We start from the raw sequence: 23296 nt of genomic DNA on the forward strand, positions 1-23296 counted from the left end.
CTCAATCTCTTTCGCCCTTTGCTTTTAAGCACCCTTCACTAGACATGTTCAAATAGGTTAAAAAAAAAAAAAAAAAAAAAAAGGCCCTTGCTCTTGTTTCTGCCAAATGAGTTGCTTTTTTTTCAGATGGCGCATCTATCAGATTTTATCCCAGTGATCCATAGCTTCAAGAATCCATTAAAAGTAGGGATGTGAATCGTTTTAGGACGATTAAAATTATCGTCCGATAATTTTAATATCGTCTTAAACCGTTATGGAACACAATACAATAGAGATTCTAACGATTTATCGTTATAAATCGTTAGAATCGTGAGCCGGCACACTAAAACCCCCTAAAACCCACCCCCGACCCTTTAAATTAAATCCCCCACCCTCCTGAACCCCCCCCAAATGACTTAAATAACCTGCGGGTCCAGCGGCGGTCCGGAACGGCAGCGGTCCGGAACGGGCTCCTGCTCCTGAATCTTGTTGTCATCGGCCGGCGCCATTTTCCAAAATGGCGCCGAAAAATGGCGGCGGCCATAGACGAACACGATTGGACGGCAGGAGGTCCTTCCGGACCCCCGCTGGACTTTTGGCAAGTCTCGTGGGGGTCAGGAGGCCCCCCACAAGCTGGCCAAAAGTTCCTGGAGGTCCAGCGGGGGTCAGGGAGCGATTTCCCGCCGCGAATTGTTTTCGTACAGAAAATGGCGCCGGCAGGAGATCGACTGCAGGAGGTCGTTCAGCGAGGGTTCCGGCGCCTCGCTGAACAACCTCCTGCAGTCGATCTCCTGCCGGCGCCATTTTCCGTACGAAAACGATTCGCGGCGGGAAATCGCTCCCTGACCCCCGCTGGACCTCCAGGAACTTTTGGCCAGCTTGTGGGGGGCCTCCTGACCCCCACGAGACTTGCCAAAAGTCCAGCGGGGGTCCGGAAGGACCTCCTGCCGTCCAATCGTGTTAGTCTATGGCCGCCGCCATTTTTTGGCGCCATTTTGGAAAATGGCGCCGGCCGAAGACAACAAGATTCAGGAGCAGGAGCCCGTTCCGGACCGCTGCCGTTCCGGACCGCCGCTGGACCCGCAGGTTATTTAAGTCATTTGGGGGGGGGTTCGGGAGGGTGGGGGATTTAATTTAAAGGGTCGGGGGTGGGTTTTAGGGGGTTTTAATGTGCCGGTTTTGCGATTTTTAGATTTTTCACGATTTTTCACGATATTTTACCCCCCCAAACGGCAACAATACGATTCCCTCCCCCTCCCAGCCGAAATCGATCGTTAAGACGATCGAGGACACGATTCACATCCCTAATTAAAAGCTCTTCAGAGCAGGCATATCATTTGTTAACACAAGTTGGTGCTTCCTATCTCTGATGGTGACCAAGCGGGGTCACTTGGAAGTATCTCATATTTAGAATCCAGGTCCCCATGTCCTTCTGCAAATCCTCACAATCTGCTCCCTTTTCCTGGGCCCAGTACAAATCCATGGTGTACTCCACTATACATGTTTCTTCACTGGAAAAGCTGACCATTCAGTCATAGACTGTTTCCTATCTTTTATCCACTCACCAGCCACCATTTCACAAGACGTTACCTCTTATCCCATGAATTTAATATCCTAAATGTCTCTTGAAGGACTTTGTCAAATGTCTTCTGAAAACCCAGATATAGCATATTGATTGGCTCACTCTTATCCACATGTTTTTATATGTATCTTCAAAAAAATTTAATAGATTCATAAGGCATGACTTTCCTTTGCTTAACCTATGCTGTCTCTTCCTCATTAAGCCATGTTTATTCATATAACCAGTAATTTTGTTCTTAATAGCTTCTATCATTTTACCCAGCACCAAAATCAGACTCACTGATCTATAGTTTCCTGGATTGCCCCTCCTGGAGACTTTTTAAAAATCGGCATTGTACTGGCTATTCTCTAGTCCCCAAGAACAGTAGAAGATTTGAAAGATAAGTTACAGATCAGTGGAAGGTCTAATTTTATTCTCTAATTCCTTTAGAACTCTAAGCTGAGTATCACCAAGTCCCAGTGATTTGCTACTATTTAGTCTGTCAATTTGCTCTAGCACTTCTTCCAGATTTGCATTAGTTTTAGTTTCTTTGAATCATCACTTACAAAGAATGTTCTGGCATGGGTAGCTCAACACAATCTGCAGTGATAAGTGAAGCAATTAATTCATTTAGTATTTCTGCTATGGATTTATCCTCCTCCTCCCACTCCAGTTCTCTAACAGCCCAACCCACTACTCCTTAGAGATTTCTTGTTTCTAATGTACTTAAAACAGTTATTAGTTTTTGCCTCTTTGGCAAGTCTCAAATTCTCTCTTGGCCTGCCCTCTATGTTTTAGATCAAATGTACTACTTTCCTCATTTAGTCCTGCTTTCCATTTTTAAAGGATACCTTTTTTTGGCATTAGAAGCATAATTTAGCCATGCTGGCAGACATTTGTTCTTCTTTCATCCTTTAACTTGTAGAATACATTTTATCTGAGCTTCCAAGGTGATATGTTTAAACAGTCTCCACAACAAGAAAATTTTGAACCTTGCAATTTTTTATTTTTTTTTTAGTGTCCTAATTCCCTCATTTTATTAGTCTTTAAGTTAAATGCTACTGCAGTAGTTTTATTTTCCCTCTAATAATTATACCTAATTTGATTGTATTACATACTATTGTGAAGCAGCTTCATCATCTTTATCTCCTGTACCAGATTCTTCTGCATTCCATTGAGAACTTGATCAGAGTAGTTCTCCCTCTTGTCAGTTTCAGCACCAGCTGTTCCATGAAACATATTTATGGCATCTAGAAACTTAACCTGACATTCCTGATGAGTCATTCATCCAACTGATATTGGGATAATGGAAATCTTCCTTTATTATTGTGTTTCTACATTTAGTAGCCTTTCTGATCTCATTAGCATTTCAGTTTTTTACCATCCTGGTTAAGTGGATGGTAGTAAAACCCCCACTGCTATACTCTTTCCCCATCAGGTATGAAATTTTAATCTATAGAGATTCCTGCATACAGTTTCTTGCAACATTTGTAACTTTCCTTAATACATAATTCTTAACATATAGTATTATGTCACTACCACTTCCATCTGCTCTATCATTTTTATATATTTATATCTTGGTATCAACATATCCCATTGGTTGACTTTTTTTTACTCCAGGTCTCTAAGATACCTCCTATGTCTATATCTTCATTTAGTGCTGAACACAAACTCGTATTCCTATCACAACTTATTAGCAACTGGCTCAAGTAATTTGCAGTCATTCATATCTGTCTGCTCTTTATTTAAAGCTACCTGAGCTACCTCTGTTTTTTCCACATTCTCACTATGGAAATGAATAAAAGAACTCTAGACACTTATGTTAAATTATTTTCCTTAAAAAAAAAAAAGAAAGAAAGAAAGTAAATCTAACATTTTGTGCTTTTGTACATATATGGTGGGCAATTTCCAAAGCTATTTCTGTGAGTAATAGAATCTGTTTGAAAATTATGTACCCTCTCTGCACACAGTAGTAGACACAGTGCCAGCACACATATACTTTTATGCACAGGTAGGCTGATGCAATAACTTGTGCGGTAAGAGCCTGTGTGCTGAATTTCAGTATACTGTTTTAATGCATAGCTTAATTTTTTCTCAACTCCTGATACAGTAAGTTAATGCTATGCAAATGTTATGATAATGCATCAGGAATTAATGTGTATTCAACACAGGCTGAATGGAGAAGTTACTTACCTGATAATTTCATTTTCCTTAGTGTAGACAGATGGACTCTGGACCAATGGGATGTACAAAAGCTACTCCCGGACAGGGCGGGAGGCTCCCCATGGCCCACTTAATACTGTCCTTGCGAAGGCTGCATCTTCCTGGTAGAACCTGGAGAAGGTGTGTATGGAGGACCATGTTGCCGCCCGACAGATCTCGGTGGGCGACAGCAGCTTGGTTTCTGCCCAAGAGACTGCTTGGGGCCTCGTAGAATGAGCCTTAACCTGTAGAGGTAAGGGCTTTCCTGCCTCTATGTAGGCTGCCTTGATTACTTCTTTGATCCAGCGGGCTATGGTCACCTGCGAGGCCGCTTCTCCTTGTTACTTCCCGCTGTGAAGAACAAACAAGCGATCTGTTCTGCGCACCGGTTCCGATCTTTCCAGGTATCACACCAGGAGTCTGCCAACATTCAGGTGGCAAAGAAGGTGTAAGTCTTCAGAGTCCTTATGTTCATCCGGAGCTGATAGCGAGATGGTTTGGTTCAAGTGAAACTCGAAAACTACTTTCGGAAGGAAGGAGGGGACAGTGCGCAGTTGTATGGTTCCAGATGTGAACCTGAGTAACTGTTCCCGACAGGACAGAGACTGTAGTTTGGAGATGCAATGAGCTGAACATATTGCCACCAGGAATGCCGTATTCAATGTTAAGAGACGTAGTGACAGACCGCGTGTGTTGGTCTGAAGGAAGCCCCAGCTAGGCAGTCTAAAACTAGATTGAGATTCCATAGAGGCACCGGCCACTTTAAGGGTGGTCGGAGTTGTTTAACCCCTTTCAGGAAGCGGGACAAGTCCGGATGGGTTGATAGCCGGATACAGTCCACTTCTGCTCTAAAGCAGGCCAGTGTGGCTACTTGGACTTTGAGGGAGTTGAGTGACAACCCCTTCTTCATACCGTCCTGTAGGAACTCCAGAATCATGGGAATCTTGGCTGTCCGTGGGAGAATCCCACGGTCCTCACACCAGGCTTCGAATACCCTCCAGATCCGTATGTATGCCAGGAATGTGGAGAACTTGTGCGCTCGGAGCAGGGTGTCAATCATGGCCTTTGAGTAACCGTGCTTCTTCAGGTGAGTCCTCTCAAGGGCCAGACCGTAAGAGAGAATCAAGACAGATCTTCGTGGAGAATCGAGCCCTGCTGGAGAAGGTCCCTGTGTGGAGGTAGGCAGAGGGTTCTTCACAAGGAGTCTTTGCATGTCTGCGTACCATGGTCGTCTTGGCCAATCCGGCACTACTAGTAGAACTAGTCCGCTGTGATGTTTTATCTTGCAGATGACCCTGCCCAGAGGTGGCCATGGGGGGGGGGGGGGGGTGAGGGAAGGCATACAATAAGTCTTCCGCTGGTCAAGTCTGGACAAGAGCGTCGATTCCTTGGGATTGCGGCTCTTGTGTGCGGCTGAAGAACCTGGGGACTTGGGCACTGAGACAGGTGGCCAGTAGTTCCATGGCTGGGAGGCCCCAGCAATTTACTATCAGCCTCCAGGCTCTCTCTGCTGAGACGTTGTCTTTTCCTGCGATGTGGGAGGCCGAGATCTCTTGTAGGTTTATCTCCGTCCATGCCACGAGAGGGTCTATCTCCAGAGACACCTGCCGGCTCTTGCTTCCTCCCTGGCGGCTGATGTAAGCAACCGTTGTAGCATTGTCTGACATTACTCGAATCGCTTTGCCTCTGAGTCTGTAGTTGAATCGCAGGAACGCTAGCTGACTGCTCGAGAATCCAGGTGGTTTATGTTCCATTCTGCCTCTTCCTTGTTCCATTGTCCCTGGGCCATGAGTTCCTGACAGTAGGCTCCCCACCCTCGCAGGCTCGCATCTGTGGTGAACAAGATCCAGTTCGGTGGGGATACGCTTACTCCACTGCTTAGGTGGTCTTCCTGTAGCCACCACTGGAGCTGAGAAGGTACCTCTGCTGGTAGTTGGAGGCGCATTGAGTAGTCCTGGGACAGTGGGTTCCCATCGTGACAGTAAGGAGCGCTGGAGAGGTCGCATATGGGCCTTTGCCCAAGGAACGACTTCCAGGGTTGATGCCATGGACTTGAAGATAGTCCCATATCTTGGAGTGTGCATTAGTCATCAGTTGTCATAATTATTCCATCAGTTTCCTTCTCCTCGGGGGAGGGAAGAAGACTGCTCTGTTTGGTGTCGAAACGTGCTCCCAGATACTCTAGCAAATGAAAGGGCTGCAGACTGCTCTTGTCCATGTTCACGACCCAACCGAGTTCCTGCAGTAGGCTCTTGACTCTGCTGGTCACCTGCCGGCTCTCTTCCGAAGACTTTGCCCTGATTAGCCAATCGTCCAGTTAAGGGTGTATCAAGATCCCTTCCTTCCTCAGTGTTCCCGCCACGACCACCATGATTTTGGTGAAGGTTCTAGGGGCGGTTGCTGGGCCGAAGGGTAGTGCTCGGAACTGGTAATGGTGACCCAGTATCGCAAAGCACAGGAAGCGCTGGTGATCCTGATGGACTGGGATGTGAAGGTAGGCTTCGGAAAGGTCCAGGGAGGTTAGAAACTCTCCCAGCTGTACTGCCATTATTACGGAGCGAAGAGTTTCCATGTGGAAGTGTAGAACCCGCAGATAACAGTTGATGTTCTTGAGATCCAATGGGAGTGATAGGGTGACAAATTTGTCTCGAGGGATGCTGCGAAACTCCAGAGAGTAACCTTCTCGAATGATGTTTAGAACCCATTTGTCCAATGTTATCTTGACCCATCTTTGGTAGAAGAGGGCAAGTCGACCCCCTATATCCTCTTCCCGTGGATGGGTCCGGCCCATTCTCAGTGTGGAGCACGGCTGGGGCCTGCGCCCCTCTTGGTCTCTCTGTTCCGAAAGGGCTGGGGACCCTTCTGGAGGGACGAGGTGCCTGGAACTGCGAGTTCCTGCATGGTCTAAAGCGCTGCAATCCTCTGCCCTTGGTTCTTCTGGCGGAGGGACGCTGAGATCTTTTATTCCTATCTTCCGGTAGCCGAGGCACTGGGGATTCACCCCATTTTCTGGCTAACTTCTCCAATTCGCTTCTGAACAAGAGAGATCCTTTAAAAGGCATTCTTGTGAGATTCGCTTTAGATGTTGCATCCGCAGACCAATTCTGTAGCCATAGTTGTCTTCTGGCTGCCACTACCGGGGCAACGCCCCTGGCTGAGGTGCGCACCAGATCTGAGCTTGCGTCCATGAGGAAGGATGCTGCAGGTTCCATTGTCTCACCAGAATACGTTCCGAAGTTATTTGCCTCTCTCAAGAGGAGCAAGCAGGAACGTGCCACCAGTGTGCAGCAGGAAGCAATCTGCAGTGTCATTGCTGTTGCGAAGGCCTGCTTAAGGATGGATTCCAATAGTCTTGTCCTGAGTGTCCTTCAATGCAGCCCCTCCCTCAATGGGTCAATCTGTATAATTCCCTCTCAAATTAACAATGTGATGAGAAGGATCCCATGGCTGGAGCCATCTCTAAGTTTCTGTGCAGTCTGATTGTACTCCAGGGAGCAGTACTGTTAACCCTATCTACTACTAATAATCATCATCTCTATAGTACTACTAGAGACATATGTTGTGCTGTACAGACACATATAAAAGACAGTTGCTGCTCAGCAGAGTTTCCAATCTTGTTATAACACACAAATGAGACAAATAAGCTTCAAGAACTTTGTTAATAAGAGTTAAAAATCAACAAAGCCATGATCAAGAGGATTAAGAATTAAAAAGCAGCCTCACAAACAAATTTTTATGCAAGACAATGAAATGTTCTCAGGGATTAGAGGAAGAAAATAGTGACAATCAAGATCAGTGGATAGGCGGAAGAAAGAATGGCTAGGAAGATGGGGAAATGCAGAGAACAGGCTCAGTGGACTAAATTCTGAATGGTTTTGTATACTACCTTTGCAGCAAAACTCCACATCTCAATCCGATCCTGCAGGCGCTTCTTGCACTCTGGCTGTAATCTAACTCTTTTGTCTTCTAAGGCTTCCATGAGACATGACATCTCTGTAAGAACAGAGTACACAGAATTACATAGTGCTGAAACTTTTTAAGAGCCAGATTATACAATGGGGCAGATTTTAAAACCTGCACGCGGGCGCAGATTTGTTTGCACAACCCGACTCGAACAAATCTACACCCGATTTTATAACATGCGGGCGCATGTTATAAAATCCAGGGTCGGCGCACGCAAGGGGGTGCACAATTGTGCAACTTGCGCGCGCCAAGCCGCACAGCCTGCCTCCGTTCCCTCCCCCCCACCCCCCGCACCTTCCCCTACCTAACCCGCCCCCCCAGCCCTACCTAGAACCCGCCCCCCCTTACCTTTGTTGAAGAAGTTACGCACGCTGGCCAATGGCTGGCCCGTGTTCCCGGGCACAGCGGCAAATGGCCACTGTATCTGGAGGCTCAGGCCATGCCCCACCCCCGGACTGCCCATGCCCCGCCCCTTTTTGCGCGTTCCGGGGCAAGATAGGCTCGGCGCAAGCAGGGGGAGGCAAGGGTATGTTTTCGGGGTTTGCGCGCGTATCTTACACGCGCAACCCTTTGAAAATCTACCTCAATATGATCAATATTCCAAGACAGATACAATGTGGAAGAATGTATCTTTTCAAAGAGGATCATTAATCTACCATACATTTTTTCTGTGGCTGATCATGAAATATGTATAAACATATAACCCCATCAACTTTTTAACAATGCAGTTTATTTCATAGCATTAAAAATTCAGTTCAAAGCAAGCTATTTATCGCACTGTCCTAGCTTCAGATGACTGTTCCTGACATAGGTCCCATTTTTCTCATGTCTCTGTGTGCAGTCCACGCACACACACACACACACACACACTCTGAGTAATTTGCATGCCAGCTAGACACAAATCATCCCCCTGAGGCGGTATCAACAAAACATGGAACCTATGCCAGGAACAGTCATCTGAAGCCAGAACAGTTCAATAAGTAACTTAATTGGCAATTGAATCTTTAAAGCTATGAAATACACTGCATTGTTAAAAAGTTGCTGGGGTTATATGTTTAAGCGCACTAAGGATCTCACTCGGCACTTTCTCACTAGGACACTAGTTTAGATACCGATTATTATAACAAAAGAGCTCAGCATTGCCAGAGAACAATTGGCTTTAAGCTCATTTATGAAGTTTTCCATTTAAATCACCGTCTCAGCATTCTGGTATTTTGGTTTTTTTTGTTTTTTTTTTAGTAATTACTGTACATGAAACTAATATTCCAATTATACATTAGCTTGCACAGTTTCAAGTTTAACTTTTTTTTTTTTTTTTTTTTTTTTTTTTTTTAATAGTAGTTGATTATGAGTTTCTAATATGAATATGTAAGACTTTCTTGCCAATACATAGCCTCTCCACCACCAAGACTTTAGCAGTGCTTTTTCATGGCATAAGAACTTAAGAATTGTCATGCTGGGTCAGATAAAGGGTCCATCAAGCTCAACATCCTGTTTCCAGCACTAGTCAATCCAAGATACAAGTACCTGGCAGAATCCCAAATAGCAGATAGATCCCATGTTGCTAATGCCAAGGAATAAGTAGTGACTTTGCCCAAGTCTATCTGATTAATAACAGTTTATGGACACCACCACCAGAAACTTGTCCAAACCTTTTCTAAACCCGGCTATGCTAACTGCTTTTACCACATACTCTTGACAATGAACTCCAGAGCTTAATTGTGCATTGAAAAAATATTTTGTTTTAAATGTGCTTCATAGTAACTTCATGGAGTGTCTGTAGTCTGCATTTTTTGATAGAGTAAACAACTGGTTCACATTTACCTGTGTTCTTCATTCCTTTCCTAATATTTCTTAACACTGTTTGTTTTTTTTGACCACTGCGGCAGACAGAGCTGAGGATTTCAAATTATTGTCCATGATGACACCTACATCCTTTTCCTGGATTGTAACTCATTATATGGAATCTAACATCGTGTAACTACAGTTTGAATCACTTTTTCCCATGTGCATCACCTTGCGCTTATCCACATTAAATTTTACCTGCCATTTGGGTGCCCAGTCTCAGTGTCACAAGGTCCTCCTGCAATCTGTCACAATCTACTTGTGATTTAATAACTTGCAATAATTTTGTGTCTGCAAATCTGATCACCTCAATCAACTGTAACCTCACGGCTCCAGGCCAAACCACTTGGGATCTTAGAGTAGCATGGCCTTCAGAGTCAATATATGCAGGCTCAATGTGTGGACAAACCCTGACATTTTGTCAACCATGCCCCAGTTATGGGTCAAAAAGTGCGAGCAGATAAGACTCCTGAGCCTTGGAGAAGGTTCCTCCAATGTAAAACCTGCATCCATGTGCATCACTGAACTTGTAGTAGCTTCTGCAGCAGCCAGCACATCTTGTACAATTGTGCTTATAAGTTTACACACGTCTGGCAGGATTTGAAAGATGTGTAGGATTTTAAGTAAACATGAGTAATCAGACAAAACACATTTTTAATGTGCTTCAAAATAAACTATTATGCCATCACAGAATAGCACAATCATTAAATAAACCATAGCAATAAAGGAAATAATAAAATGGTCCCGTTTAAAAGTTTGCAAACTCTTGAATGTTTGAGCTGATAATATACACAAGTTGACATGACAATGAAGGGTAGGTATCCACACCTGTCCCTTGTTTGATTGTAATTAGTGTGTGTGATTAAACAGTCAATTAGTTTCTTAGCTCTTGAGAAACCCTTGTGTATCGCATCTATGGCTGCACTGACTTTGATGGTTATTGAAGCATGGGGAAAGCAAAAGTAGTTCAACTTTATAAATCAGGAAAAGGATAGAAAAAGATATCCAAAGACTTGAAAATGCCAAGCAGTACTGTTCAAACTCTGATCAAGAAATGGAAATTTAAGGTTTCTGTTAATACCAAGGTACACCAAGAAAGATTTCTGACAACTGCCAGGAAAATGTGTTAGGATGCAAAAACCCCCCACAATTTCTACTGAAAGCAGAGTTGTTTACCTGTAACAGGTATTCTCCGAGGACAGCAGGATGTTAGCCCTAACACAAATGACATAAGATGGCGCCCCGATGCAGAAAACTTCTCAAAGTTTCTAGAACTTTGACTAGGCACACTGAGCATGCCCAGCATGACCTGTACCATGCATTCACATGGGGTCCCCTCTCCAGTCTTGTAACATAGAATTATGATTAAAACAAAAAATAGGAGAAACCCAACTCCGTGGGATTGTGGGCAGGTTTCGTGAGGACTAACATTCTGATTTCCTCTGAGAACACCTGTTACAGGTAAGCAACTTTGCTTTCTCCAAGGATAACCAGGATAGTATCCTCACATATGGATGAATCCCTAACTACAGGCTGCTCCCCTAACTGAAAAGGGGACCAACAGACACTCAAACTAAGTGTCAACGGGCACAACAATGATGCTGTTGTAACAGAGGGGAAAACAGCCTGAACCCAAACAATGGGCCCTAGGTGGTGAGGGTTGGATGCTACACTTCAAAGAAGCTCCGAAAGGCAGACAGGCAAACCTACTGTCGTGTCAGCCATCTCTATCCAGACAATAGTGCAATGTGAATGTGTGAACAGAACTCCAGGTCACAGCCTTGCAGATCTCCACGGGAACTGTTCGCAAGTGGGCCAATAACACTGCCATGGCTCTGACAGAATAAGCCTTGATATGATCCCCAAAATGCAGTCCCACCTGGGCAAAACAGAAGGAGATGCAATCTGCTAGCCAATTGGATAGTGTCTGTTTGGCAATGGCAACTCCCAACCTATTCTTATCAAAAGAAATGAAAAGTTGGGTGGACTGTCTACGGGCTTCTATCTGCTCCAGGTAGTAGGCTAAGGCTCACTTTCAGTCCAAACTATGTGGTGCTCATTCACTTTGCTGCGAATCAGGCCTGGAAAGAATGTTGGCAGGATGATGGACTGGTTAAGATGGAAGTCCGCCACCACCTTAGGCAGGATGCGTATGCAAAACCACCCTGTCATGATAAAACAGTGTAAGTTGGCTAAGTCACTAAGGCTTGGCGCTCATGGACCCCGTGCACTGATGTGACCGCCACCAAAAATGATATTCCATGTTAGATACTTCAGGTCACAGGTGTGCAGCGATTTAAAAGGAGCTTTCATCAGTTGAGCTATCACCAGGTCGAAGTCCCAAGACTCAGCGGGAAGCCTTACAGAAAGCTTCAACTGAAGCAAGTCCTGCATGAATAATACAACTATAAGCTGTACAGAGATGGACATACTATCTACACCTTGGTGGTATGCGCCAATTGCACTAAGACTAACTAACAGTTGGTTTTTAAGCCAGCTTCCGATAGGTGTAGAAGGTAATCAAGCAGTTTTTGTGTGGAGCAGGAGAATAGATCTCATGCCACACGGAAAACCTCCTCTCCACTGCCAGCTTTTTTGTGCTGGGAGTAGCAAGGAGACATTATGAATACGTCCCAAGGAGTGCTGCAAAATTCCAGCGCATATCCTTCTCGTATGATTTCCAGAACCCACTTGTCCAAAGTGATCTCGACCCACCTTTGGTAAAAGAGAGACAGTCGACCCCCTATCTCCTCGTTCCAAAGATGGGTCAGCAAAATTTCACTTGGAGGTTCGGGATGATCCTGAACCTGCCCCTCTCTCTTCGGCTGTCGACTATGAAAGGATTGAGTTCTTCCAAAGGGCTGAGACCTCTGAAATGTCGAGTTTCTGTAGGGATGGAAAAGTTGAAAGCCCCTGGACCGACTCCTCATAGGCGAGGAATGCTACAACTGCTTCCTCTTATCTTCCAGTAGCCGGGCAACTGGAAATTCACCCTATTTACTGGCCAGTTTTCCCAATTCGTTTCTGAATAGGAGAGATCCTTTAAAGGGCATCTTTGTAAGGTTGGCCTTGGAGGTTGCATCGGCTGACCAATTCCACAGCCATAGCTGTCTTCTGGCCACTACCACTGAGGCCACTCCTCTGGCTGAAGTACAGACTAAATCCGAGCCTGAGTCTGCTAAAAAGCCATCAGTGGGTTCCATAGCAACTCTGGGGTTCACCCCCCCCAAGTCATCCACCTCCTGAGAGAGAAGAAGGCATGAACGCGCTTATCAGGGCACAAGAAGAAGCAATCTATAAGGTCATTGCTACTCCAACAAAGGCTTGTTTAAGGATAGACTCCAACATCTATTGTGCGCATTTGTTTAAGACCACTCCTCCATCCACTGGGTTAGTTGTTCACAGAGACAGCACAGACCAGTGCATCCACTTTAGGGAAAAGCAAACATTCTCTCACTGCTGGATTCAGCGGGTATAGAGCTTCTAATGACTGGCCCCCTTTAAAACTTGCTTCTGGGGCATCCCATTCCAGCTCAATCAACTCCTGGATGGCTTCCAATAATGGGAAGTAGCAAGAGTCTTTGTGCAAGGAAATCAGAATGGGATTCTTCTTTGGTTCCATCATAGATTCCACTCGAGGAACTTCCAGTGTTTTCATGGTCTAGGAAACCAAGGCCAGCAATTCATCTCTATGAAAGAACCGTAACATGGTTCGATACGGTTCTAATCCCAGGGGAATTTCCCCTTCTTCCAAGGGATCTTGCTGTTCATCTGTGCCCCAGTAGAGATACCCTTGGGCAGGCAGGGCATGTCTCGAGTTCTCCAACTGGAATGGGAGAGGGAGAGGGGGCAAATAAGGAAGTAGACTGTGCTTGTACAAAGGCCTGTAGTCCCTGGAAAAATTCCACCTAAGAAAAGACCGCCGGGTCCATGCCTAGCTCGGGGGTGGGGGAACTGGGGTGGGCCCAGCCAAATTTCCCTCTCCCATGGAAGACCCAGACAAGGGGTTATTCAGATCCAGAATACTTTAGTTAAGGTTGCCAATCCACCATCTGAATGGGAGGAGCCGAGCTCAGCAAAGACTGGGGGAGAGCAAAGACCAGAGAGGCCAAATCCCTTTGGGCTTCCTCACAGTGCTGACAAGTTGGAATTCAGATCAGGCTGGAAGCCCTAATACCACAAGCAGTGCAGAGAGCAAAGCATTTATGTTTCTTGGCTAGGTGCCATTGGTGGCAGTAACTGTGCGTTCAACCGGCTTATGTTTAAATATTTATGCGTACAAATTTTGAGCGCCGAGGCGGGGCACGATGAGGTGCACGCACAGCCCATGTGCCCGGCTTTTCCTGTATCCTCCACTTACTTTATTGGGCACATAAGTATGTGCATGATGTTATGTGCACGGCATGTGCGCAGAGCCGACGCACTGTGCGCACCAACGTCCTATGGCGGGCAATACAAGATGCATGCGCAAGATGGGGCCATCGCGGCCTACCACACAGTGAGCCGACCGAGTTAAAAGTGGGGCCTAGCCCACTGGGGGACCGCTCAACCTGCTCGTAAGCTCACTTCCCTATACCCCAACGGGACCAGGAATAACTTCGATATGGCGCGCCGAGCAAGGAGACCGCAGGAAGTCTTACCAAAACCCCTCTTCTCTGAAGGTAAATCTTTCTTCTTTAAAAAAAAAAAAAAAAAAAAAAAAAGAACTTACCTGGGCTCTGCGCTTACCAGCGGAGTACAGAGATGGTCTCTGGCTGCAGGAGGAGAGGGCTTTGGCCATCACCGCTGTGCTCAGCTTCCTGCACCTGCTGCCTTTCAGCTGCTTGAGCAGCAAAGTCCACACCAGGAACCGGCTACTGGATCAAGACACACCTCTGAGGGATCTCGCAAATCTCAGGAATTCTCATCTGGTGAGGGACCTTTAGGTATCACCGCTGGAGAGCAGGGCTCAATCTTTTAAACAATTTAAAAGTAGAATTTCTTCTTCCAAAAGATACAGCGATCTCCATAGGGAAAGCATGTTTAACATCTGCTGGAAACGGAGAAATACTGAAGGGCTGAGGTCACTGCAGGTTTGTTTCTATGGTGAAGTCAGCTTTGAAACCCTGACTGTCTCCATCTGCTGGCAGGGGAGCACAAAGCAGAGTTGCTTTCCTGTAACAAGTGTTCTCATAGGACAGCAGGATGTTAGTCCTCACATATGGGTGACATCAGGATGGAGCCCAATCACGGAAAACTTTTGTCAAAGTTTCTAGAACTTTGACTGGCACCTACTGGGCATGCCAGCATAGCACCAACCCTGCATCCAGCAGGGGTCCCCCTTCAGTCTCGTCTTATAGTAAAAGTACACGCAAAAAATAAGAAACGTAACGAACCCGACACCGCAGGGTGGCGGGCGGGTTTCGTGAGGACTAACATCCTGCTGTCCTGTGAGAACACCTGTTACAGGTAAGAAACTCTGCTTTCTCACAGGACAAGCAGGATGGTAGTCCTCACATATGGGTGAGTACCGAGCTGAGGATGCCCAAGCAATGTACCAAATGTACCCAAAGACGTGCAATAGGCACAACAACTGGGGTGAAAATTTGGTTAAAAGGGCAACCTGAACCCTGATGGGTCGGTGGAAGGCTGTTGGTACATTAATTGGCAAATAAGTTGCGTAGGACAGACTAGCTGAAGATGGAATCTTGTCTGCTAGCCTTGTCTAAGCAATAATGGGCTGCAAAGGTATGGAGAGAGCTCCAGGTAGCAGCTTTACAAATGTCAGTAAGTGGAGGTGCGCTACCGAGGTTGCCATGGCCCTGATAGTGTGCACTTTGACACGGTCTTGGAGCGGAATGCCTGCCTGTTGATAGCAAAAGGAAATACAGTCCGCTAACCAGGAGGAGAGGGTCTGCTTTCCCACAGGTTTACCCAATTTGATGGTATCAAAAGAGACAAACAATTGAGTGGACTTTCTGTGGGCGGCTGTACGATCTAGGTAGAAGGCTAGAGCACGTTTACAGTCACGGGTATGCAGAGCCTGTGCTCCTGGATTTGAATGGGGCCTGGGAAAGAAGGTGGGTAGTATAATGGATTGATTAATAGGAAACTCCGATACTACCTTAGGTAAAAACTTAGGGTGCGTGCTGAGTACTACCCTGTCATGCAGAAGTTTAGTGTAAAGCGGGTAGGTGACTAATGCCTGTAACTCACTAACTCTGCGAGCGGATGTGATCGCCAGAAGAAAAATCACCTTCTAGGTGAGATAGCGGAGATCACAGGATTGGAGAGGCTCAAACAGCAGTTTCATGAGTCGCCCCAAAACCACATTAAGGTCCCAAGAAGGGGCTGGAGGGTGCAATGGAGGTTTTAGGTGCAGCAAGCCCCTCAAAAAGCATGTTATCAGGGGTTGTACCGATATGGAGACATCCCTGACACTTTTATGGAAGGCGGCCACCGCACTGACATGTACCCTGAGAGAGGAAGTTTTCAGGCCTGACTGACAGGTGCCAAAGATAGTCAAGAAACTTCGCTGTGGAACAAGTGAAGGGGTTGATGGGCATGGAAGTACACCATACCGTAAACCTGTTCCATTTATAGCGATAAGACTTTCTTGAGGAAGGCTTTCGAGAAGCTACCAGGATACGGGAAACCAGCTCTGAAAGGTTAAGAGGTTGAAGAATTAACCATTCAACATCCAGGCAGTCGGAGATAGGGCCTGGAGGTAGGGGTGACGTAGGCATCCGTCATTCTGAGTGATCAGAAGCGGATCCTTCCCCAGAGGAATGTGCCGGCAAATTGATAGGTCCTGAAGTATTGGAAACCACACCTGGCGTTGCCAGTGAGGGGCTTTCAGAATAATCAATCCCTTGTCCCTTTGGCAACTTCACGAGAGTCTTCAAATGAGTGGAAGTGGATGGTATGCATAAAGGAGACCGCTGGTCCACGATAGGGAAAAAGTCTCTTGGCTGCAAGTGTTGGCTGCGATTGAGAGCAGAAGTTTTCTACTTTGCGGTTGTGGATTGACGCAAAGAGGTCTATATGAGGGTAATCCCAGTGTTGGAATACTGACTCTGCTATTGTGGGGTTGAGGCACCACTCGTGCGGTGAAAAGTGTGACTCAGCTTGTCTGCCAACACATTGTCCACTCCCGGCAAGTAGGTGGCCCTGAGGCACATCGAGTGAGAAAGGGACTCCGCACATATCTGTGCAGCTTCCTGACACAGGAGGTAGGAGCCCGTTCCCCCTTGCTTGTCAATGTACCACATAGCCACCTGATTGTTTGTTTGAAACAGGATGACCTTGGTTGGTGAGGTAATTCTGAAAGACCCTGAGAGCATATCTGATTGCCTGAAGCTCTAGGAAATTTATCTGGTGTTTGGCTTCCTCTAAAGACCAGATGCCCTGAGTTTACAGGTTTGCAACATGTGCACCCCCAGCCGAGGTTGGAGGCATCTGTTGTCAAGGTTATTTGAGGTTCTGCAACCTGAAATGGAAGGCCTTGAAGAAGATTGGATTGGTTTATCCACCAAGCCAGCGAGAAGCGGAGTTGGTTAGTGATGTAGACAATGGTGGACATTGGCTGAGAAGACTGAATCCACTGTGATTTTAGAGTCCACTGCATTACTCTCATGGCAAGGCGGGCCATCAGAGTGACATACACCGAAGAGGCCATATGACCCAGTAAGATCAGAAAGTGACATGCAGTTGAGTGTTGTAGAGACTGCAGTTGTTGGGCCAGAGAAGCGAGAGTGAAAGCCCGATCCCAGAGTAGGAAGGCTTTCACTTTTAAAGTGTTCAAGTCGGCCCCTATGAACAATAAGGTTTGAGATGGAACTAGCCTGGATTTCGGATAGTTTATGAGGAACCCTAGGGAGATCAGGGTATGCAAAATGAGATGTAGGGACGTCAGTGCAGTTTGATGAGTGGGATCCCTGATCAACCAATCGTCGAGATAAGGTGTCTATGTCTACCACGGAGTCCTGAGATAGGCTGCTACCACAACGAGACACTTGATGAAGACTCATGGGGCAGATGCTAGGCCGAATGGCAACACTCGATACTGGAAGTGCTTTGGGCCTACTAGGAACCGCAGGAATCTGTGATGTGACAGAGTGATTGAGATGTGCGTGTAAGCGTCCTGGAGTTCTAGAGAGCAGAGCCAGTCTTCCCTTTATTTTTATTTTTTTATTTTTTTTTATACCGTATTAGTGGTTCCATCATACCGGTTTACATCCGAACTGAAGGTAGAAAATACATCAAACAGGGACAGGGGATGGGACTGCAGGAACAGGAGAGGAGGGTAGCCGGAAACTGGCAAACAAGGAATCAGACTATAGAAAATAACATGACATAACAAATGGGTTCAATTCACATACTGATGCTTCAAAAGGGGTTGAGATGCAAGGGATCTAATCTGGGTAAGCCTGTTTGACAAGCCAGGTCTTTAATTTATTTTTTAATTTGATGGTGCAAGGCTCAAGTCAGAGGTTTGTGGGAAGTGAGTTCCAGTGGGTGGGAACAGCAATGGAGAGGTCTCTGTCCCTCGTGGAGGTGAGGTGTGCCTTCTTGAGGGATGGGATGTGGAGAGTTCCTATATTGGTTGCTCTGGTAGGGCGGTTAGAGAGTGTGAGGCGGAATGGCTCATCAAGCCAGTTGGAGTTGTGTCTGTAGATGGATTTTTGAATAATAGTAAGGGTTTTTTGTTTTTGTTTTTTTTATAGAGGATGTGCGAAGGGATCGGGAGCCAATGCAGGTCTTTAAGGATGGGGGTAATATGATCATATTTATGGGCATTTGTGCTGGTTCTCGCGACCACATTCTGGAGCATTTGGAGCGGTTTTATGGTGGAGTAGGGGAGGCCTAGGAGTAGGGAGTTGCAGTAGTCCGTCATTTCTGCTTGAATGACGGTACAGAAATCATGGGAATGGAGTAAAGGTTTTAGTTTTTTCAGAACATTAAGCTTATAGAAAACTTCCTTGAGGATAGAATTGATATATTTTTTCAGATTCAATTGCTGGTCAATCAGGACACCAAGGTCTTGTACGAAGGGCTCAGAGGAGATGGAACTATATGCCGGGTTGCTTGCAAGGGAGGGTTTAAGGATTTGGTGTTGGGAAATGAAGAGCAGTTCAGTTTTAGAGGTGTTTAGTGTGAGGTGGAGATTTGTGAGTAAGGTGTTGTTGGAAGCGAGACATTTCTCCCAGAATTTTAGAGAATCGGAGATAGAGTCAAGGATTGGTATGATGATTTGGACGTCAACGGCATATAGATAGAATTTGAGGCCAAGGTCAGATAGGAGCTGGCAGAGGGAAGTGAGGTAAATATTGAATAGGGTAGATGAGAGGGAGGAATCTTGTGGAATGCCTTGGGAGAGGGATTAATGAGTGGATTCAGCATTGCCTATTTTGACAGATAGGTATGATTTAAACCAAAAGAGGGCTGAGCCTGAGATGCCTATGTCAGATAGGCGGGAGAGGAGGTGGTTGTGGCTTATTGTGTCGAATTCAGAGGAGATGTCAAGTAGGGCGAGAATGTAGCAGTGACCTTGGTCCATGCCCCTGATGAGGTGGTCAGAGAGGGTGAGTAGGAGGGTTTCAGTATTGAAGTGCTTGTGAAAACCAAATTGTGAAGGGTGTAGGATATTGTTGCTTTCGAGGTAATCCATGAGTTGGGAATTGACTACCTTTTCCATGATTTTGGCAATAAAAGGGAGGTTTGAGATAGACCCCAGTGACCCAACCAATTTTCGTCCTAAGTGAGAGTTTTTTGAGCAGGGGTTTTACGACTGCATGCTTGAGTGTGTCAGGGACTGTGCCAAAGGAGAGGGAGCAGATGATGTCAGCTAGAGGTTTGGCGATAGTGTTGGGAATGGTTAGGAGTGCTTTGGTGGGGATGGTGTCAGTGGGATGGGATGCGGGTTTAATCTTTTTAAGAACGGATTCAATTTCCTTGGAGGAGGTGAGGTCAAGGGAGTCAAGACTAGCAGTGGTCACTGCTAGTCTTGCTTTTAAATCTGCTCATTAAATCTGCTTATCATAGCAATTATGATGTTTTATTTATCGTGATTCCTCTTTTGGAATCTTGCTTTGATATTTGTAACATCAAATGTACCATTAATATTTGGTATTTTACTTTTGGTTTCTGTGAAACTAAAATTTGTGGTTTGTGTTGTATTTTATTTTGTTTTATTATGTATTTTGTACATCGCCTAGGCCTTTTTAAGTGTTAGGCGATTAATAAATTTTAATAAATGAAATGAAATGAAAGTGGTAAGGCTTGGACCAGGAGGAAGTGGGGTGAGGGGGAATCTGAGAAGGATGTTTGCTATTTTATTGTGAAAGTAAATTGCTAGTTCTTCACATTTGTTACTAGCTTCATTGTCAGGGATGGGGGGGGGGGGGGAGGGAAGGGAGGACTTGGAGAGATCCGCAATGTAGGAGAAAAGGGCTTTGGGGTTATACTTGTATTCATGTATTTTAGATGTTTAACGTCGCATTTGGACTTAAGTGTGGCGAGTCTGTAAGAGTGCAGGGCAGATTTGAAGATTGAAGCATGTTGAGGTGAGGGGTCTTTAGGCCAGATTCTCTCTCTCTCTGTCAGATTATTTTTCATTATTTTAGAGTCCCTTTGCAGAAGGGGAAGTAGAGAACCCAAGGTCACCATCTTGAACTTCTCTCTTTGTAGGTATTTAAGGCGCGAAGGTCCAGTATTGGGCGAATGCACTTTGCCCTTACTATGTCACAGGGACTACCACTGCCATTGGTCGGCCCCAGTGACATAGTAAGGGCAGAGGGCCGTCAGCACCATTTTGATTACTGGCAGCCGACAACCCAAGCCCAGGAGATCGCTCCCGGACCGCTCCTGGACCCCTGCTGGACCACCAGAGACTTTTGGCAGGTCTTGGGGGGGGGGGGGGGGGGCTTGTTAGATTTTTAGTTTTGTTTTTTTTTATATTCGCTCCATAAGACGCACATACATTTTCCCCCCACTTTTGGGGGAAAAAAAGTGCGTCTTATGGAGCGAAAAATACGGTAAGTTACGGGCAGGACTATTTTTGACCACTCCAATGATCTTTAGCGCTTTATATCAAATCCCTTAAATATCTTTGTCTAAGATAGGCATTGGGATTGTTATACATAAAAGCCAGAGAGGCTGTCATGCTTTATCCCATAAAGGAGCTCCAAACCTTGAGTCACATGCACATGCAAGGGTTTTGATATCAACATACATAGGATCTGTCCTGAGGTGGAAGAGACAAGATGACTGATCTGTAAGGAATCAGAATGGAGGCAGCAGTGGTAAGGTGACATGGTGGCAACAGCTGAATCAAGATGATCAAATACAGGGAAGCAATAGCAATAAGTATGGGGTAAAGATGAGAGGCTGGTGAGAAATGTCAGGGGACAAAGAGTGGTGGGAGGGTGAGTTTTGAGGCTGGTTGGGGGGGGGGGGGGTGGCTAAAGAGAAAGAAGGTAGATAAAGAGTGAAGCTGGGGTAAATCACCTAGTTACTGCCCACTATCCTGTCCCCATGTTCAACTGTAAAATTTGGTCATTTACGACAGACAATTTGTCTAGTTTGACATAACTAGAGAATTTTGCAGGCTACTCATTTTAATAGCATTAAAAGTTATTTTACCACATTTTTTATTACTTTGGAAACTCACGTACAAATACGTTTCTTGAATTTGAAGAGATTTACATTTTGGTATGAATTTCAGTTACTTACGGCGCCCCCTGCCTGGTAGGATGGCAGCACATTGGTGTTTGATGTCCAGTGCACAGGCCGTGTGAAGGACAGGGTCCACGAAAATGTCTGCTTTGCTCTCCTTCAACATGTTCAGCACTTCCTGCAACAGAGAAGATAACTGCTGGTTAGACAGTCCAGTTGCTCCTGAGCAGCAGGATAACAGAGGGTTTAAAATCATACAATGTAAAAATAAGTTAATGGAGTGTAGTAGATAGGAAAACTGAGGATTAGTTTGTCAAAGATTACACAACACACTTATAAGTATAAAAGTTTTACTTAGAAGTCTGAAATTAAGAAATAAAAGCATACAAGATTAGAGTTTGCATTAAAGAATATACACACAAAAATACTTCCCCTCACAGTTCCCAAATATGAGTCTAATAAATCTTTGGAAAACCAGGAATACAGCGTGCCAGGAAATCAGCAACAGCTCAGTCACTTCATTAACCAATGGTAATCTCCAAGCAGCTTGTCTCATGTTGCTCTTTTTAATTTAATTCTTCTGACCTTTGCTCTAGTTTCTTCTCTGGGCTACTCACATGTGTTCTTGAGGCCCCAACTATCTGTTCTTATCACATCAGCAAGCAGTTAGGTATGGCCAAGTGGCTACTGTCCTGTTTTCCTCTGATATCTGCACAATTAGTCTTCTGAGTAACTGCTCTTTAATATATCTGATTTCATGACTTGTTTTTTGTTGCAAGCAAGCTAAGAAAAATGGCATATTTATTCTCAGAACTCCTAAGCCTTATATCAAATAATTACACTAATATCAGTGATTTCTCTGCTTCTTTACTTTCTATCATGGTACAATAGCTAACTGTTTAAAATAATTTTCCACATGAAGTGAGGTATCAAAAGGATAGTGCTTGGTGACAACCAAAATCCTTTCTAGTGTTTGTACCTTGACATCAACACAGGAAAATATCCATAACCACAGATACAAAGTGCCACAGACAGCCTAGGTGTGCCACAATTGCAAAAATACATTACAGCCTGGGGTTTGACCTGCAGTCTTTAGGTTTCATTTACTACCGGTAATTTCTGGGTTCCACATCAAACCTGCAAATCTCTGGGCTTTGCTTCACAAAAATATTTAAAGAACAAATGACAGTACCTCAGAGTCACCCCTTCCTGGTTTTCCCACAAAAATGACATGTGTTGGTACAATGCAAACACCACATACATGCAATCTCTGACTGAGCTAGAAAGGTGGTTTGTCTAATGCCACTTAATACCTGCTGCTTCTCCCTGGGAGGAAGGGAATGGGACTGAAATGGGCACTAAAGAGCTGCCTGAGTGACACAGATGGGAGGGAGAGCTGGACTTATCCACTGAAGCCATAATCAACATAGGTTTGATGCTCAAGCCCCTCTCCTCAATTAACCTATCCCTCTGCTCCTGAACACACTTCACTGTGTATCATTAAATGCCATTTCAAAATTTGTGAGTTGCTACTAACAGTGCTGATCTCACATACTGCCAGGAAGTGCTGGCTCACAAGATTCGGACAGACTTATAGTTACTGGAACAAACCATGTAGAGCACAGCTGGAAGCAGAGGGATGGGCTCCTACAACTTAAGAGGGGTGGGGAGGAAGGTAAAAAGTAACAGGGGGGATGGTGATGGGTGTTACGTGATGCACTGCTAGCAGGACGACGCAGCTGAGTTGAGCTCCCCTTGCCTATATTAAAAAAATCCTGAAAAACTCCTTGGTCTGGTCAAGCAACAATGGCTGCTGCAACAGTGAGGGAGTCACAAAAGAGATCCTTGCCCACATATTGGGCAGACAAGAAGCCTCAGCCTCCAAGGAAGAGCAAGAAGTAGTGGCAGAAATCTCTGGCTCAGGAGATGACTCTATATCGGAGGAAGAATGGCCTCTCCCGGCCACACCACTTGAAATGACTAAGCAGTTACACAAGATGTTTGAGAAATTTTCGGACAAAATTACTTCGGATATCAATGCTAAGATGGCAGTGGTGGTAGAAAAAGTAGTGCAGTTGGTGTCTACGGCAC

General features: G+C 45.4%; 1 protein-coding gene across 1 annotated transcript in view; it reads right to left on the reverse strand.

Annotated features, from left to right (window-relative positions):
- The window catches only part of GLG1 (golgi glycoprotein 1), a 280281-nt gene that overhangs the window by 6661 nt on the left and 250324 nt on the right, over positions 1–23296 (reverse strand). Inside the window, exons 24-25 of the mRNA XM_029608896.1 lie at positions 21263–21383; positions 7629–7735 (exon numbers count right to left, since the gene is read on the reverse strand). Of these exons, the coding sequence (XP_029464756.1) occupies positions 7629–7735; positions 21263–21383 (228 nt within the window). The remainder of the gene's footprint in view (positions 1–7628; positions 7736–21262; positions 21384–23296) is intronic.

Source organism: Rhinatrema bivittatum, chromosome 7, assembly GCF_901001135.1.
Source record: "Rhinatrema bivittatum chromosome 7, aRhiBiv1.1, whole genome shotgun sequence".
Taxonomy (NCBI): Eukaryota; Metazoa; Chordata; class Amphibia; order Gymnophiona; family Rhinatrematidae; genus Rhinatrema; species Rhinatrema bivittatum.